This window comes from Salarias fasciatus, chromosome 18 (genome assembly GCF_902148845.1).
Source record: "Salarias fasciatus chromosome 18, fSalaFa1.1, whole genome shotgun sequence".
Classification (NCBI taxonomy): domain Eukaryota; kingdom Metazoa; phylum Chordata; class Actinopteri; order Blenniiformes; family Blenniidae; genus Salarias; species Salarias fasciatus.
In genome coordinates, this window is record NC_043762.1 from 19,202,474 (window position 1) to 19,218,627 (window position 16,154).

A 16,154-nucleotide genomic window follows, 5' to 3' on the forward strand; every position below is an offset into this window, starting at 1 on the left:
TCGCTGGACGAAGGCGTAGCTCGTCGCTGTCGCTGGGAACCGAGCAGAGGAAGGGAAAATGGCGGACCTCGAAGACGTTACGCTGGACGGGAGACCGCTCCAGTCGCTTCGAGTGGCGGACCTGAAAGCCGCCCTCGAGGAGAGGGGACTCTCGAAGAGCGGACAGAAGAATGCTCTCATCAAACGGCTGAAGGGGGTGAGTATTTTTTCCCGCCCGCGGCCGCCGCGAGCTAGCGTTAGCGGCAGAGACGGGCTGATGCTGCTCTCGAGGGCCGACCCGCTGAGTCTCGTTTACTGCCGAGCAAGAGTGGAGTTACTGCGGGGAGGGGGGGAAACGCGGCGATCGACCGAATGCACCGATTCCCACCACACCGTAGTTTAGCAACGCTTTAACTTTGCAGATGTGCACCGGGCAGCTGCAGGACTCCTGAGTTCCGTCAACTTAATGCGTGATCTCGAAGTGTGTGTTGGGTTTATGTTGTCCTGTTAGCTCGTTAGCTTCCCGTGGCTAACGCCGTGAGTTGAGCGGTGGCCTTGCTCGCTGTGTACACTCCGTTTCTTCGAACGGTGTGTGTGCACGGCTGCAGCCGGGAGACAGACGTTCCACCGGTTAGTCACGGCCCGCGGCTCTGCAGCTTTTAGCAGAAAGTGTGACGGGAGCGTTTCTGTAACGCGGAGTATTTGATTAATCTGGTAGTAATCGTTCCTAACGAATGGAGGACGGTCTCGTGAGCTGTTGCTGGTTCTGTGTTTGTTTACATACCGTCTGTATCCCGCCGGGAATAAACATGTCTTTGTAAGCTGATTACTGATTGTCAACTCCGTGAAAACTGCAAGTGCCATTTACAGTAACTTTTTCTTATTTAACATTCAAAGTTTATTAAGTTGATGTAGCCTAATGTGTCTTTTACTTTGACAAAACTTCTGATTTTATTACTTATTTGCACCCGGTTTTGGTCCGCTGACATCAAATGGAAGCATAGCTTTTGCAGTAAATAATATACTATCTTTTGCATTTAACTTCCTGATATGTCATTTTATTTTCAAGTTGAAATCTAAGCATCAGTTGTGGGCTGATACTTCATGGCAGTAAGCTAAGGTTAAAAAGTCAGATCAATATGGGAGCAGAACCCTCTTATCCTGTGAGTTGTCCCCACAATGACATTTCTTATCTCACCAGTTTGGAAACTTTGTTACATGTCAAATATTTTTCTGCAAGTTTTAGTTTTTTGCTTCTTGTCCTAATATTTCTTATTGTAGACTTAAGGGCTGGAGGTTGCTTGCATATTACAGTATAATACCTAGGTCCCCCACCCCCTAAAAAAAATGCCCTCCCCTTATTGTGCCTTCTCTCAACAACAGGCCCTCATGCTGGAGAATCTGCAGAGGACCTCCACTCCTCATATTGGATTGCAGCCAAACTCTCAGGTAGGATTGCATAAAGTTTTTCCTCATATTAACTGGTAATCACCTTTGATGTGTTGATGACAAAGCATGCATTGCCATTAACATACATTTCCTGTGGCACTACAGACTTGCACTGTATCTTCATTTTCTTATTGTGTTTAGATTGGTGAGGAAATGAGCCAGAACAGCTTCATCAAGCAGTATTTGGCCAAGCAACAGGAGCTCTTAAGGCAGCGTCTGGAGCGAGAGGCTCGTGAAGCCTATGAAACAAATGGTAAGAGTTGTTAAAATCCATCTTTGTGGTAAATAAATTAATGTATGCCATGTGGGATAGAATGTGGAGGCTTGTGATAGTTATTCACTTATTTGTGTGTTCACAGAGCAAGAAGACCATGCAGAAGTTAACAACAGTACGTCGTGTCCTCCAGCCCAGGTTAGACACTTTTCCACCTGCTGTTACCTGTTAGGTTTTTTAGTCTTCCTGTAATTCTTTACGGTTTTGAAAGTGAAGCACAATTCAAAATAACTTGTCATTAAAAGTTATGAGTGACGGTCTGTACAATGTTAAACTTGACTATCGGGCTGGACCCGAATATTTGAATATTTGGACGTGGTGCTCGTATCTGGATATTAAATTTGAGTTCCAGTTCCCAAATATTCAGATAGTTCTCATTGATTGGGCCTGAATATCAAAAGCACAGACACCCCTTTTCGGACTAGATTGGTTATCCTTCTGACATCATTCTCAGCTCTTTGCTTATTCTCACCAGGATGCCACATCGGCGATGGCAGAGCAGCACAAGCCCCCTGGCCCCTCTGGTGGAGAGGGATTCTTTGGTGCCATGAACGAGGGGCAGGCTAACAGGAACCAAGAAGCTGACATGTCTGGCCCACCTGCTTCAGGCTCAGTGGCTTTGCGTGTTCCTAGTGCTGAGCACCGACCAGAGAGGGGTTCTGCCTCCAGCGATGTTGCAGGTGATAGCGATGACGATGATAGCGACGATGGCGAGGAGGACGGCGAAGACGATGACTGGGACAGCGGAGCTCGGAGGAGAAACCTTAGAGAACCAGCCAGAGTGCCTGCCGTGAGGGAGAGGTCCGGAGTATCCTGTCAGCCCCAGCAGCAGCACATCCCCTCCCTTTTATCCCCTCAACTCCGGCAGCCGACACCTCCTCCATCCCCACCTCCAGAGTTATCATTTCCTTTGCCCGACACCCCCAAGCAGAGCCCACCTAGTCCAGATGCTGCTCCGGGTAGACGTTCGCCCAGTTCTTCCAGCTCTGGGTCGTCCAGCAGCGGTAGCCGTAGTAGCAGTCCGGAGCCGCAGAGGAGTGGGCACGCTGAGCGCAAGCCAGGCCCTTTGACCCTATTGGCGCGTAAAATGGCGTCCGAGGGCGCTTTCTCTGGACCGGGCTGGCATGGCGCCGATGGAGAAGGCGATAGACAGGACAGCAGCTCACCATCAGCAGCAGCATTTCCAGGCAGAGGCACTCCAGAGGGTCTGGTGTCTGCCATCACTCACACTGCAAACACTGCAGGCCATGTACCATTTCCAATGATCCCAGGCGCCAACCAGGGCGCCCCAGGAGCACATTCAGCCCATATTCAAGTACCTGTGAGTGTACTCAAGGCTGCTGCAGTAGAAGGGAGGGACAGAGCGAAAGAGGCTGAGCTAGAAAGAGAGAGAGCAGCTGAGGCAGAAAGGCAGGAGAGGCTCAGAAAACTTCAGGAGGAGCGCGAGAGAGTTTTGGAGAGGGAGAGAATTGAGCAGGCGTTGGAAAGAGAAAAGGCTTTGCAGAGAGAGCGGGAGCTTGCTCTAGAACGAGAGAGACAAGAGCGAGAGCAGGCCTTAGCACAAGAGAGGGCCTTGGAGCTGGAGAGGCAAAAGGAGCTTGAAAGACAAAGAGCTCTGGAGCAAGAGCGCCGGCAGCGAGAAAAAGAAGAGATGGAGAGGCGTGCGAGAGAAGAAATGGAACGAGCTAAACGAGAACAGGAGGAGAGAGAGAGGGCTCTCGAACAGCAGAGGTTAGAGAAGGAAAGAGCTCTGGAGGCTGAGAGAAAGGAGAAGGAGAGGATCGCGAGGGAGAAAGCTCTGGAACAGGAACGATTAGAGAGGGAGCGGATTGAAAGAGAGAAAGCTCTGGAGCAGGAAAGGATGGAGAGAGAAAGAATTGAGAGAGAGAAAGCTCTGGAGCAGGAAAGGTTAGAAAGAGAAAGGATTGAGAGAGAGAAAGCTCTGGAGAGGGAGAGGTTGGAAAGAGAAAGAATTGAGCGAGAGAGAGCTCTGGAGCAGGAGAGGTTGGAAAGAGAGAAAGCTCTGGAGAGGGAGAGGTTAGAAAGAGAGAGGATTGAGAGAGAGAAAGCTCTGGAGAAGGAGAGGTTAGAGAGAGAAAGAATTGAGAGAGAGAAAGCTCTGGAGCAGGAGAGATTGGAAAGAGAGAGGATTGAAAGAGAGAAAGCTCTGGAGCAGGAGAGATTGGAAAGAGAGAGGATTGAAAGACAGAAAGCTCTGGAGCAGGAAAGGTTGGAACGAGAGAGAATCGAGAGAGAGAAAGCTCTGGAGAAACAAAGAATTGAGAGAGAGAAGGCTCTAGAGCTGGAAAGGTTGGAAAAGGAAAGGATTGAAAGAGAGAGAATCGAGAGAGAGAAGGCTCTGGAGCAGGAAAGGTTGGAAAGAGAAAGAATTGAGAGAGAGAAAGCTCTGGAGAAGGAAAGAATTGAGAGAGAGAAAGCTCTTGAGCAAGAAAGAATACAGCGGGAGAAGGCCTTGGAAGATGAGAGGATAGCGAAAGAGAAGGCCTTGGAACAAGAGAGACTCGAAAAGGAGAGAGCTTTAGAGCAAGAGAGAGCCAGAGAGCGAGTAGAGAAAGAAAAGGCTTTAGAGCAGAAAAGGTTGGAGAGGGAAAGAGCTCTCGAGCAAGAGCGATTAGAGCAAGAGAAGAGAGAAAAAGAAAAATGTGAAAGGGAACAAGCTCTAGAGCAAGAGAGGATAGAGAGGGAAAAGGCCATGCAAAGAGAGAGGGAGGAGCAGGAAAGAGCTCTCGAACAGGAAAGGTTAGAGAAAGTCCTGCAGAGAGAAAAAGCGGAGCAGGAGAAAGACAAAGCTAGGATGGCAGAGAAGGAGAGGGAAAGTCACCTCCCTCCATCCAAACGTGGCCGTGAGGTTGGTCTCACCCCCCTGCCCGCTCCTCCCCTCTCCACAGGACCAGCCACAAAGTCACCGACAGAGGCAGGAGAGCAGGAAGATGTCCGCGCTTCCGTGTCCCGGAGCGAAGCCCAGGCTGCGGAGTCTGGTACTCCCTTGTCATCAACGCCTCTCTCACCACAGTCTTCATTCAAGAAGTTCCGCTTCTTTAGGGACCCTCAGCCCCAACCCGCATCCACTTCAGTGGTCATTAAGCGGCCTCGGATGTTCTCTGACAGCCCCCAGCCTCGGGTCGAACCCGTCTCGTCACCCACCAGTGTTGCGGGGCGACAGCAAGAAGGACAGTGTCCTTCCACTGAAAAGCAAGGGCCGCTCACGGTTACAAACCAGGCGGTTGCTGCTGCGCCACCAGGAGCTGAAGATCTTTCTTCGAACGGGTCTGGTGAAAGTCACAAAAAAGAAGGAGCCATCAGGATTGTGCCGGATGAAGAAGACCAGGCAGTTCCAGCAAAGACTGAGCGTGCTGCCACAGAGTCCACAGACAAAGAAAAAGAAGTAAATGAAACCACATGTTCTCCAGAGCGGAGAGGAAGAGATTCAAAGAAGGACGAGAAGCGAAGACGACAGAGATCATCTTCCGATTCCTCTTCCTCTGAATCAGACTCTGGGTCCTCGTCATCCAGGTCCTCTGAGTCATCCTCATCTTCTCAAGGCAAAGCCCGCCCCACCTCTAAAGGGAGAAGGGTAAGAGTCTAATACTGACGAACAGAAAGAAAACTGATTTTATGATTGTAATGTTAAATCACAATGTCATATTTAGGGTGCGAACAGAAACCTTTCTTCCCCTTTAAATTTTTTGCTATGAGTCATCATGAATTCATGCAGCTGAACGTTGCATAAATAACTGCATGGGCATCATGGGAGTATAATCAAGGTGTAACAGTTGTTCCACATCATTGTCTTCCATATGACAAGATAAACTATGAATATGTGTTCTAATCACTCACGATTGACAGCTAATCTGACTGTAGGTGTTTGTGAGACTCCCCTTTTTACTAAAACCCTGTCTGTCAAGTGGCCGCAGAATAGAGTCTGCTCTGTTCTGTAGCTGGGTGTTTGTTTCAGGCAGGTCATTTACAAGAGGAAGCAGGAGTCCTAACTTACACTAAATCTGATTTGGCATGTTGTAAGTGATCAGTGGAGGATTTAGATATAATTGGGCCGGTGCTTCAAAGCATCTTTGAAGAAAAATGTGTGTGTATATAAAGCATCAGCAGACAATGAATGTGGTCCTGCTTTCTGTACCAATAAGACAGATTTCCATATTTTCTGTACCTTACTGTTAGACTCTGTTTTCCGTCTCATGAATAACATACTTCACTGTTTTGTGTCTCCAGCAGGAGGGGAAACCTGACAGAGATTCTTCACCGCTGCACAGGGTGACAGATGATGCTCAGAGTTCAAAAGAAACCCCAAAAGCTTCCCCTCACAGTAAAGAGAGATCTGTAGAGAAGAGAAACGCAACAGCTGAAGAAGATTCCCACACCAAGGTCAGCTGCTCACAGAGCTCTAACGCCCTCCCGCAGACTCTTACCACCTGAGTACTGAAGGCATATGGCCTTTAAAATCTTAGTGTTAAACATAGTTATGAAGTACATACCAAATTGTTTTGTACCTCATCTACTGAAACACATTACATTCCTTATTTATTTTTTTATTTTTTTTATTTTGCTGTTTTTCAATTCCCAGAAGTTGTTCGCTGAAGCCCCAGCCAGAGTAGAGCTGCACAGGAAGACAGAGGACAGCGAGAGAGATGAGGAAAAGGACAAACAAAGGTCTGGTTGTTGTCTTGGGTGTCTAAATCATATGTTGCACCACATTGTCTCTGCGTGTTACGTTTGCACTCATCATGTATTTCAAGGGGGGGTTTCAACAGGGTGGCCCCGGGGCAATTGTTTTGAAAATTAAAATCAGTTGTGCATTCTGCAGTGCATGCTGGTCATGATACATCAGTGATGTCATGTTACTGCTGTCATGAATGGCCTGAAGTATTAGTTTATTTTCATGAAATAACAAGGAGTTAAAATTCCACTCTCTACTGATAGTTAGGCTAATGTTGGATTTCTCACCTGAATAAGCTCCTCATTCACATTTGTAAGTGGTAAAACGCCTTGGTTTTATGATTTTATGATTCTATACATGTTCAGTTCAAGGAACTTTTTACAAAATCTGTATAATGCAGGACTCACTCCATCTTCTTTCTTACTGCACATCGGTGGGGCTTAACTTTTATCAGGATTTACTTTAACATATACGAACATTGAAATGTGAAAAACTGGGTGGTTGCGGTTTGACTATTTGCATCCTGTCTTTTCATCTTTCCCTCTTTGATACCACTGAATCCACTTTAAGGGAGCTGGAGACAATCAAAGTTAACAATGGGCAAAGCAAGTTACACCACGGACAAGTCGCCAGTCCATCACAGGGGGACAAATACACACATTCGCACACAATTTAGTCATCAGTCATGTGTGTTTGAATATTGCGCTACCTGATGAAAATCCATGCATAGAGACAATATACTAGCTTGATAGGGACACACCCAGATTTTCCTCAAGCTTTCCCACTTTGAGGCGAGGTTGCATCACTTTACATAATTGTGTGATCCAAATCACATTTTTACATTTCATTTATTGTCTCATGTCATTGAGAGGCAGCACGTTATGAATGTTTCTGTTGCGGTGGTGCTGAGGTTGAAGTGTTGCTGGTAAGAATGAATGGCTAGTTCAGACACACACACCACAACCCATTTCGTCACATAGAAGCAGTTCACTTTAAGTCATTTAAACGGGAAGTCAGAATAGTGTTGATGCAACTGTAACCAGACTCAGCAACGCAAACCTTTGCCTCTCCTTTGCATGTGAGAGAATTAAATTTCATTCTGTCAACACAAAGAAAGGCTGGAAGACCTCTGATTATGTCACCGTGTCCATTTTGGTCCATAATGCATTAAAGTGCGATTATTTGTGGAGAAAAAGATGAGCCTGTGATTTGATTATATTATTTTTGGCTTTTTGCATCATTATATATATTGAAATTTGCTTTGAATCTCACTGCGTGGTGATTCTAAAGCTGCAGTGAATTTCCCATCAGGCGTTTGCTGAGACTACCTTCGAGCCGGCTTGTTTGGGAAGATGAGGGTCCTTCTTACACGGTTATTTATTTATTTTTTCCCACTGGTGGCGACATGGCTCTCTCTGGGCGGTAGATCTGGCAGACAGACACCGGCCTTTGCTGTCTCTCTCCGCGGATTAGCCGCGCGGCTGCTTCGCCGCTCGCTCGCGCGTTTTCGGGTCCCGCCTCACGGATGCGTCCGGATCGAAGCGGAGCGTGTTTGTGGGGGGAGATCGGAGGAGGAGAGAGGGGAGGCTCGTTGCGACGCAGCCGATGTAACGAGCATGCCGCGTTTTAACGGAGCGCGGCGCGTCCACACCCCCACGCCGAAGCCCCGCGGAGTCTCGTCCCGGCTGGAATGAGCGAGCCTGCTCTCCACGGCGCGTCGGCCACGCGAGGCGCGCGCTCATCCGTCAGGTATCGTGAGCGTGCGGGAGGACGGCGGCGGCTCTGCTCGTCTTCATCCGTCTCCTCCGCAATCTCCCTCGATTGTGCAGATAAAAATGAAGAGCAGTGAGAGCAGTCCGCTGTGTTTCCTGCACCTGATTGTCAGTGCGTCACAGAGGAGCAATCTCAGCTGGTTAACGTGCTCTCTCTCAGCACGCACGCACAGGGTTGCTTGTTTCTTCCTGTCGAGTGGAGTTTGAATAAATGAGCAAAAGCTGTGTTTAATTTCGCTAAATATAGTAGCTTCAAATCGACCTTGAATTTGATGGTTGACTACTTGAAAAGCTTCACATATGGAAACACTTGAAACGGGGATCTAAAACGTTTTGTGTTACAATCCAAACAACTGAGCTTAGATCAAACCGGATGAATTAATTTGAAAAAACATCTTCATTACATTGAATCAAATTTTAAAGAGGCTTATCAAAATGAACGAGTTATTCCTAATATTAAATTAACTTTGATTTCCTCCTCAATGACTTATGGCTGTGTTAATACATTGATACACACACTTTTCTGTTTTAATGCTTTCACACACTGTTCTCTGCCTTTTCACATCAACATTGGGAGCAGTGTTATTTCATTTAGAAAAATTCACTCGCTGGGTTTTTCACTTTAGTGATTTGTATCTTCTGCTGATGTGTTTGTACATGCATGACTGTATCGATGGTTTTTAGTCCCAGTGCTGATGGCCACATGCGTCTGTTCTCTCTGTTTCTGATGACGTCTTGTAACACTATTCAGGGAGATGAAGGAGACTGCCATGGCGGATCCTGACAAACTTCCAGAGACCACTGATGAGGTAAGGCACACGAGGAGCTACAAATCATGTTTGTCTTTAATTTGTCTTAAATGGACCAAAATGAGGTTTTTTTTTAAGTTAATTATCACATTTTATTTGTTTACATGCCACTGTGAGTGACTTTATTGAATATAAATGATAGCAGATGACCATCTTTAATTTCTAAAATCTAGGTTTTTCACAAGTGGTAGAATGTGTACATGAGATTACTGTCTCAATTGGCTGTTTGTAAAACCTGTAGCCCTGTCATTAGCAGAAACAGCAAGGGCATTTTCTCTCTGTGGCTGATGTTTAAACCCCAAATGATTGCTTTGTTATAAAGGTGCTCATGCCTCTTCCGTTGCCTCTATTGGTACCTGCGTACTACCTCTGCCACTACTGCTGCACCTGTTCCACTGCCCCCAAGAATCCAGATCAGCCCCCAAGGCTGCCCTGCAGAGGGACACCCCTGGCAACAAAGGCTGCCGCATTCTCATCGATATGGCCGGCAACAGTTCACAATTGGACAATTAGTTTTTCTGTCCACTACATTGGACCAGTGCTCTTAAAAGTCTACCTGAAGACAGACATTGAAATTTTCTTGGATCAAATCCAGTTCAATATTCCATGAAAGACTTGCAAGAAGCCAAAAACAAAGGTTTTTTTGGTTGTTACATGCCACGAATCTCCCTCACAAAACCTTCCAGAGAGCAAAAGCATAATGGATTAATGAACTGCAGCAAGACTGAACGGACAAGTGGATATTTTCATCATCTCTTGGAAGTGGCAACATTTTTGCAAATGCCTGTCCTGTTCAGAAAGCTTTCCTGGTTTGTTTGGACTGCGGTACACTGAACTTTCTTTATTCAAGGCCGAAGAAAGACTCCCCCCATTCGGTCCAGCGATCCAAACAGCTGTAACGCTCCATGACCTTCTGCATGAACGTCCCGCCTCCTAAATACAAGTGAACACCGAAATCTCAGAGGTGGATTTGTGCGAACTGTGACTGTCGACAGTATTCATCATCTGATCTCCATTTAATTGGACCTCATCGCTTCCTCCATTACTAGAGGAAAAGGACTGAATCCCGAAGGCCAGTGGACGACAAATGCCGTACAAAGACCCCGTCCAAATGAACAGTTGAATGCTTCCCGCCAGCCGGCTTTCAGATATCCGTCCAAACATCTCAGCCACCACTGATTGGACCCCTGTTGCCTAGATACAGTACATGCAGTCGTGATTGGGCCCATATCCAAACCAGTAAGGATCAGGTGTCAGTGGTACAAGGGAATAAGTAGATCTTTATTTGAAGTTTTATTTTGTGCGTCTGTTTTGAATGTTTTAAGTTTACCATCATAGATTTGTAGTCTTTGCAAGGAGGTGTTTGACAAAGTTTGAGTTTGGCTTGTGCAGTTTACCACTGCAAACATTGCCAGGACCTCATTTTCTAAGTGTTAAATCTTGCTGAAGTAGTACTGCTAAAAGTGTAGCGTTTTAACGAGACTTTTGTCTGATAACAAGCCAAACTAGGATTTAGTTTCCAGCCTAAAGTATCTCAATTTTGTAATTACAGTAACTGTAACACAAAATCAGTGCTGTGTGTAGACCTGGATTAGAAAATAACTGTGCAGCAGCCATTCGTAGATGTAGTTTTCAGTCCCTCCTCGCCCTCTTTCCTGTTAGTGTTTGACCTCTCCTTCAGCCTGATCATGACCATTTGTCCGTATTCGCTGTGTCTTCCTCTTACCTCTCCCGTGTTTGTGTGGTTGTGTTTATCTTTTTGTGTTTCAGACACCGAAGGCCTTCTCAGCTCGTAAAATCTCTCTTAGCAGTGAGTACCCTTCCCAACCGTCTCTCTCTTTATCACCATTTGTGACTCGTCATTTGTGTCCCCCCCCCCCCCCCCCCCCCCCCCCGCTGTTTTATTTAGTTTTGGAATGCAGCCTAAAGGGAACAAAGATATTTTTATTGCATTGTGATTATTTGGCCAGAAGACGCCTTCTTTTTTTGTCGTGTCGCACGAGTTTCTTACGTATATTACATTGTATATATTTTGAATGTCTGAACAGGCAGTAAATCGTCCCCGGGCCCTGGCAGTGCAGATGGTGAGCAGGATGCTGGGACTGGGCCTGGTCGCAAAAGGAGATGGGGTTCGAGCACAGCCGTCACTGCGAAGAAACCGTCGATCAGTATCACCACCGACTCGCTCAAGGTATCCACTCTGTGGCTGCTTGTTTTTACATTTGCGCATCAGCGTTGTGTCTGTAAGGCCCCTACTTCAGGATTGAAATTAAAAAGCTTAACTGTCATCTTGTGTTTTCCCCTCAGTCTCTAATTCCGGACATCAAGCCGTGTCTCGGCCAGGACGCTGTCGTGGATCTACACCCGGAGGAAGTCGTCCTCTCCGGGACTGAAGACGAAGAGCGAGAGCACTCCAACCAGGATCTCCAGATTCGACGTACTGTCACACAGGTTTGTGTGGTTCTGACTGGGACATTCTGCATTTCTCACAGAGAGTTCTAGCTTTGCTCCGAACTGTTTGCGATGACGCTCCTTGATTTGAAGGTGGTGCATTTGGAAAATCAGGAGAATGGGCAGAAAGAGGCCAAGAGGAGCAGGCTGGAGGAGCTCGAGGAAGAAGATCTCCAAGTCGACCGAGAAAGGATAAAGGCCCACGAAGACCCGATGGATACCTCCGTTCCTGTAGCCATGGACAGCCAATCGCCAACACTTGCCAGCCATGATGTAGAAATTAACACTGGTAATTCATCCAATGCAAGATATTTTTCTCTGTCAGTAAAGAAAACAACATAGGCCTAACTTCAGTTTTTGTTGCATTACCATTACAGTGTTGTGTGTTCTTCATATAGGTAAAGGTTAATGTGTCATATATTGCAATGTTTTCAAGCAGCTTGACGTATGGCCTTCATACTGATTTATATTGGCCAATGTGATTGATAAAGATTAGTGGAGTTAAAAAGATGATTTATTAACGACTCTCTATCTTTCTAGTGACCCCCAGCGACACCCTCATCCGTCGCTCCATCAGCCAGCAGAAGACGGGCGTCTCCATCACAATCGATGACCCCGTCCGCACAGCCCGGCAGCCCTCGCCTCCTCGCGGCAAAGTCTCCACTATTGTCCACGTCTGCAATTTGGTGAGAGAAAAACTCTTCGTCCTGTCAGTGAGACAGAGACCGACTCTTCATTCCCTCCGGACCCTCATCATCTCCGATTTGTCTGTCTTACTGTCCTAAATTATGTTTATTGACATTTTAAAAAAGATGAAGAGCAGATCTGTATTTTTCCAGAGACCCTGAACATCACACAGCCTCACTTTTTCAAACATATTCCCCAGAAACAAAAAGCCTCGTCTTATATTCAGACATTTGACTTGTTGCTATTATATTTTTGCTTTTAATATATAAATAAATACAAATGTGTGTTTTTTTTTTTTTTTGGTAAACTTTCCATAACTGCTTTTGTGTTGTTTGATGTAGGTGAGGCCGTTCACTCTGGGACAGCTCAAAGAGCTGCTCAGTAGAACTGGCACTCTGGTGGAGGACGGCTTCTGGATCGACAAAATCAAGTCCCACTGCTATGTTACAGTAAGTTACAGTGCTCAGCGTTTTGTAGCGCTTGGATCTATATTAGTTTTTCTCTATGAATTCCCTTCTTTTTCATGGGTTCCTTCTTTTCTTTTCATGTAGTATTCAACCTCAGAGGAGGCAGTCGCAACACGAGCTGCTCTTCACGGAGTGAAATGGCCTCAGAGCAACCCGAAAGTGCTCAGCGTCGACTTCTGCCAGCAAGATGAGGTAAGATTCACTGATCTGTGTGCGATCTTAGTCTCACAACGCTGAGAGAATCGTGACCCGAGCCTCTCTCCGTCCTGCAGTTGGACTTCCACAAAGGTTTGGGTTTGGCCGACCGGCCCGTCCCAGAGGACCCGGGTCCCGGCTCGGCCCGGGGTCGAACGTCGGGCCTGCCGTCTCTCCTCCCCGAGCGAGACCAGTGGGCCGAGCGCGAGCGCGAGATGGAGCGCAGGGAGCGGGCCCGAGCGGAGCGCGAGTGGGATCGCGACAAGGTCCGAGAGTTTGGGAAACCCGGAGAGGACAAGGAGGGCGCTCCCCGAAGGTCACGCTCCAGAGAGAGGCGGCGCAAGGAGAGGGGCAAAAGCAAAGAGAAGAAGGCAGACAAGAAGGGTAAAACTCTGACTTCACTGTAGACTCCAGAGGCCAACAGATAAAACCTGTTTTATTGATCGTCGTCTCTTTTCTCTGGCACGTGCAGCAGCCGAGGATCCTCCTGCGAAGCTGCTTGATGACTTGTTCCGCAAAACTAAAGCGGCTCCTTGCATATATTGGCTTCCACTAACAGAAGAACAGGTGACTAGAAACCCAGTTCATACATTGCCTTTTTTTTTTTTATATGATGGAAAGATTTAAATGTTAGCACGAAACTTTGAACTGGTATTTTGTGCTCATTTCAGTTCGTTCAGCGGGAAGCCGCCCGAGCAGAGCGCAAGACGGAGCGCGAGAAGCGGAGGAAGGAGCAAGAGGAGGAGGAGAAGCGGGAGGAGGAGCGAAAAGAGAAAATGAAAGCCACCGGCGGCGCGGCAGGAGACCGGAGCGAGGGTGAGAAGGACAAAGACAGAGACAGGGAGAGGGACAGAGACAGAGGCCGGGACCGGGAAAGGGACAGAGACAGGGAGAGGGAGCGGGAGAGGGAAAACGACAAACGCAGGGATGGCTACCGTAGGCCGGGGGGCAGCGGGGCAGGAGGCGGGCGGCGCTCGCGCAGCCGCAGCGAGCCGCGGGAAAGGCGGCGCTAACGGCCAATCAGCCGACGGAACTGTTCCCAGAGACCGCCCTCCTCCATTTGCCTTTCACTACATGTACTTTGTTACTACTCAGATCCAACAGAGGACCAACTGATGTCATGACCATCTCTTAAAGCCGCCACCTTTTTTAAAGCACATCTACACCCACAGATTCTCGCTGAAAGGGGACCATATTTTTTGCAGTGTTGTTGCCCAGAGTGCTGTATGTCTCACTCCTGTCAAGGTTTGATATCGTTTTGCTTTATACGTTTGCCTCTTTTTTTGTTTTTTCTTTCTTTTTGTTTTTGTCTTGACTGCTTAGCAGAATGCACACTGGGTAATTTTAATGATTTACTCCAGCGTTCCCCCCTCCCCCCCTCTTTTTTTTTTCGCCCAACAGTGTAGGTGCCACTTATGATTTGCAATCACTCGTCGTCGCCTCAGTGTTTTAACAGCTCTGCAATTCGGACTTTGCATGTAGTGCAAAGCTACTCTTGCCAGTCCTGCCTAAAAAGAAGACTCGTCCCTCTGTGCGGAGGACCGCATACATTTGAGAGAAAGAGAGAGAGAGAAAAAAAACGGAATCAGAAAGTTTGGCGTTTTTTTTTTTTTTTTGTACAGACATAAGAATATTAAAAATCTAGACTTTAAAATGAGGCAGCTCGGGGGTATTTTTCAACAAGTGTGGGATAACTACTAAGGCAATGCAGTGTTCCTCTCTCAGTTCAGAGATTAAATAATTCTCGACGGGAGAGAATCGACACCAGTCACACCTGACCCAAGTTACGATCATGCTCTTATTAATTCTTCTTTCCTCCTTCTCGCCCTCTTGTTCTCTCACCCTGTAGTATTGATACAGGCCGAAGAGGGGAGGTTGCATTATGAGTTTTTCTCGCCAATGGCTTTCAAATTGTTTTTTAATCGTTATTTTATCATTTTTAGTACAAAGATTTGTTTTTGTTTTTTGTTTTTTTTTATTTCTTTGAGTACGCCTATCAGTGGTGAATGTAAAAAAAAAAAAAAATTAAAAAAATTGAAGTTTGAAATGATGGTGATGTTTCTTTTACAGTCTCTGTTGAAATATGTGAAATGCTCTTCTTGTTAACTTCAGCAGGTTGAAATACTGTGCGCAGGAAACATGTTGAAGTGAAATGCTTGATCTGAAAGTTTCTCGGTGGTTTTGCTTGAAATCCACAAGGTGTCAGTCACAGCACGCCGCCGCTCAGCTCGGCCTGGCCCTGGAAGACCAAACAAAGGGAATGACGACACGCCGTCAACTGAAGCTCAAAACACAGAAGAGAACTTAAGCGCCCAGTTTATTAACCGCTGATAAATTCCTTTTTCCATCAGTTCTTTGTGCAGTAAATGGCTGCTGGTCTTCCTCTCGTCCTGCCTTCTCGGTTGGGAGTGTTCGCCCTCTTTACGGTCGATCTTACTGTTGCCCTCTTTCCTTCTCCAAGTCTGTTATAAATCACGCGTTTGCCCTCTTCCCTCTTTAGTTGCCTTGTTCCATCTTTCTGGTCTTGACGTTCATCCTGCAGAGCTCAGCAGTGCTCCTATGTAATTACAGCCCTACGGTCGCTGAGCAGAACATTTTTCTGCCCTGATGCAACTTGATGTGTCTGGACTCTGCCGGGACGAGAGGATCCTTCACGCTGGCATCTCCCTGGCAGCACAGGAAGCATTTCTAAACGGGGCATCGGAGCCGGACGGAGAGGTGCAGCAAAGTTATGTCCTTGATAACTAATCGTCACATCCTCAAAGCAGAGGGAACTTTTTTTTTGGTCTCTCAGTCTTCAAGAAGTGTCAAAGTACACCCTGGACAGGTCACCAGCCAACATGCTCACATGTGCGGGAAAATTATAATCATCAACCAGCCTCAAATGCATATTTTTGGACCGAAGGTGGCAACTGCAGTACCAGTGGAAAAACCACAAACCCAATGAGAACATGTAAACTCTACCTAAAGAGTGTCTGTAAGCCCCGTCTCAAACCAGGTTATTTTGTCCTGTGAGGTGAGAGAGCTGTCCACTTCAAGAGCTAATTATAACAACATTGCTTCAACATTAGCGAAATCTGCTACATAAATTTGTGAGTAGAAAAAAAACGCTCGCAGTCATGAATCGGTGGAGTTTCGGCCCAGCTCCGTGAAATCCCTGATTGAGCAAAGATGTTCAAACCCAGTGACTTTAAAGCGGCACAGCTGCACAGCACAATGTCAACAGATGTAGGATTGACTAAAAACAATGTTTTCTCAGGTATGAGTCTTTCACAGAACCAGGAGGGGCCTCGGCGGCGACGGCGGCAGGACCACAGCGGACCACCTGGAGCTCATGTGGATGGTATCAGTCAGTCAGCTGAGCGAGGCCGCTCATGT

General features: G+C 46.9%; 1 protein-coding gene across 1 annotated transcript; it reads left to right on the top strand.

Moving 5' to 3' along the window:
• Nucleotides 1–26: 26 nt before the first annotated feature.
• Nucleotides 27–14,355, top strand: acin1a (apoptotic chromatin condensation inducer 1a). The gene is made up of 19 exons (XM_030114359.1): nt 27–196; nt 1,363–1,428; nt 1,570–1,681; nt 1,788–1,840; nt 2,178–3,658; nt 3,755–5,297; nt 5,951–6,103; nt 6,303–6,388; nt 8,919–8,976; nt 10,747–10,786; nt 11,025–11,167; nt 11,284–11,427; nt 11,521–11,716; nt 11,968–12,113; nt 12,456–12,563; nt 12,666–12,773; nt 12,854–13,160; nt 13,249–13,343; nt 13,448–14,355. Exons 1-19 carry the CDS (start codon nt 59–61, stop codon nt 13,787–13,789), a joined length of 5,319 nt encoding a protein of 1,772 aa, XP_029970219.1. The 5' UTR covers nt 27–58; the 3' UTR covers nt 13,790–14,355.
• The last annotated feature ends 1,799 nt before the right edge of the window (nt 14,356–16,154 follow it).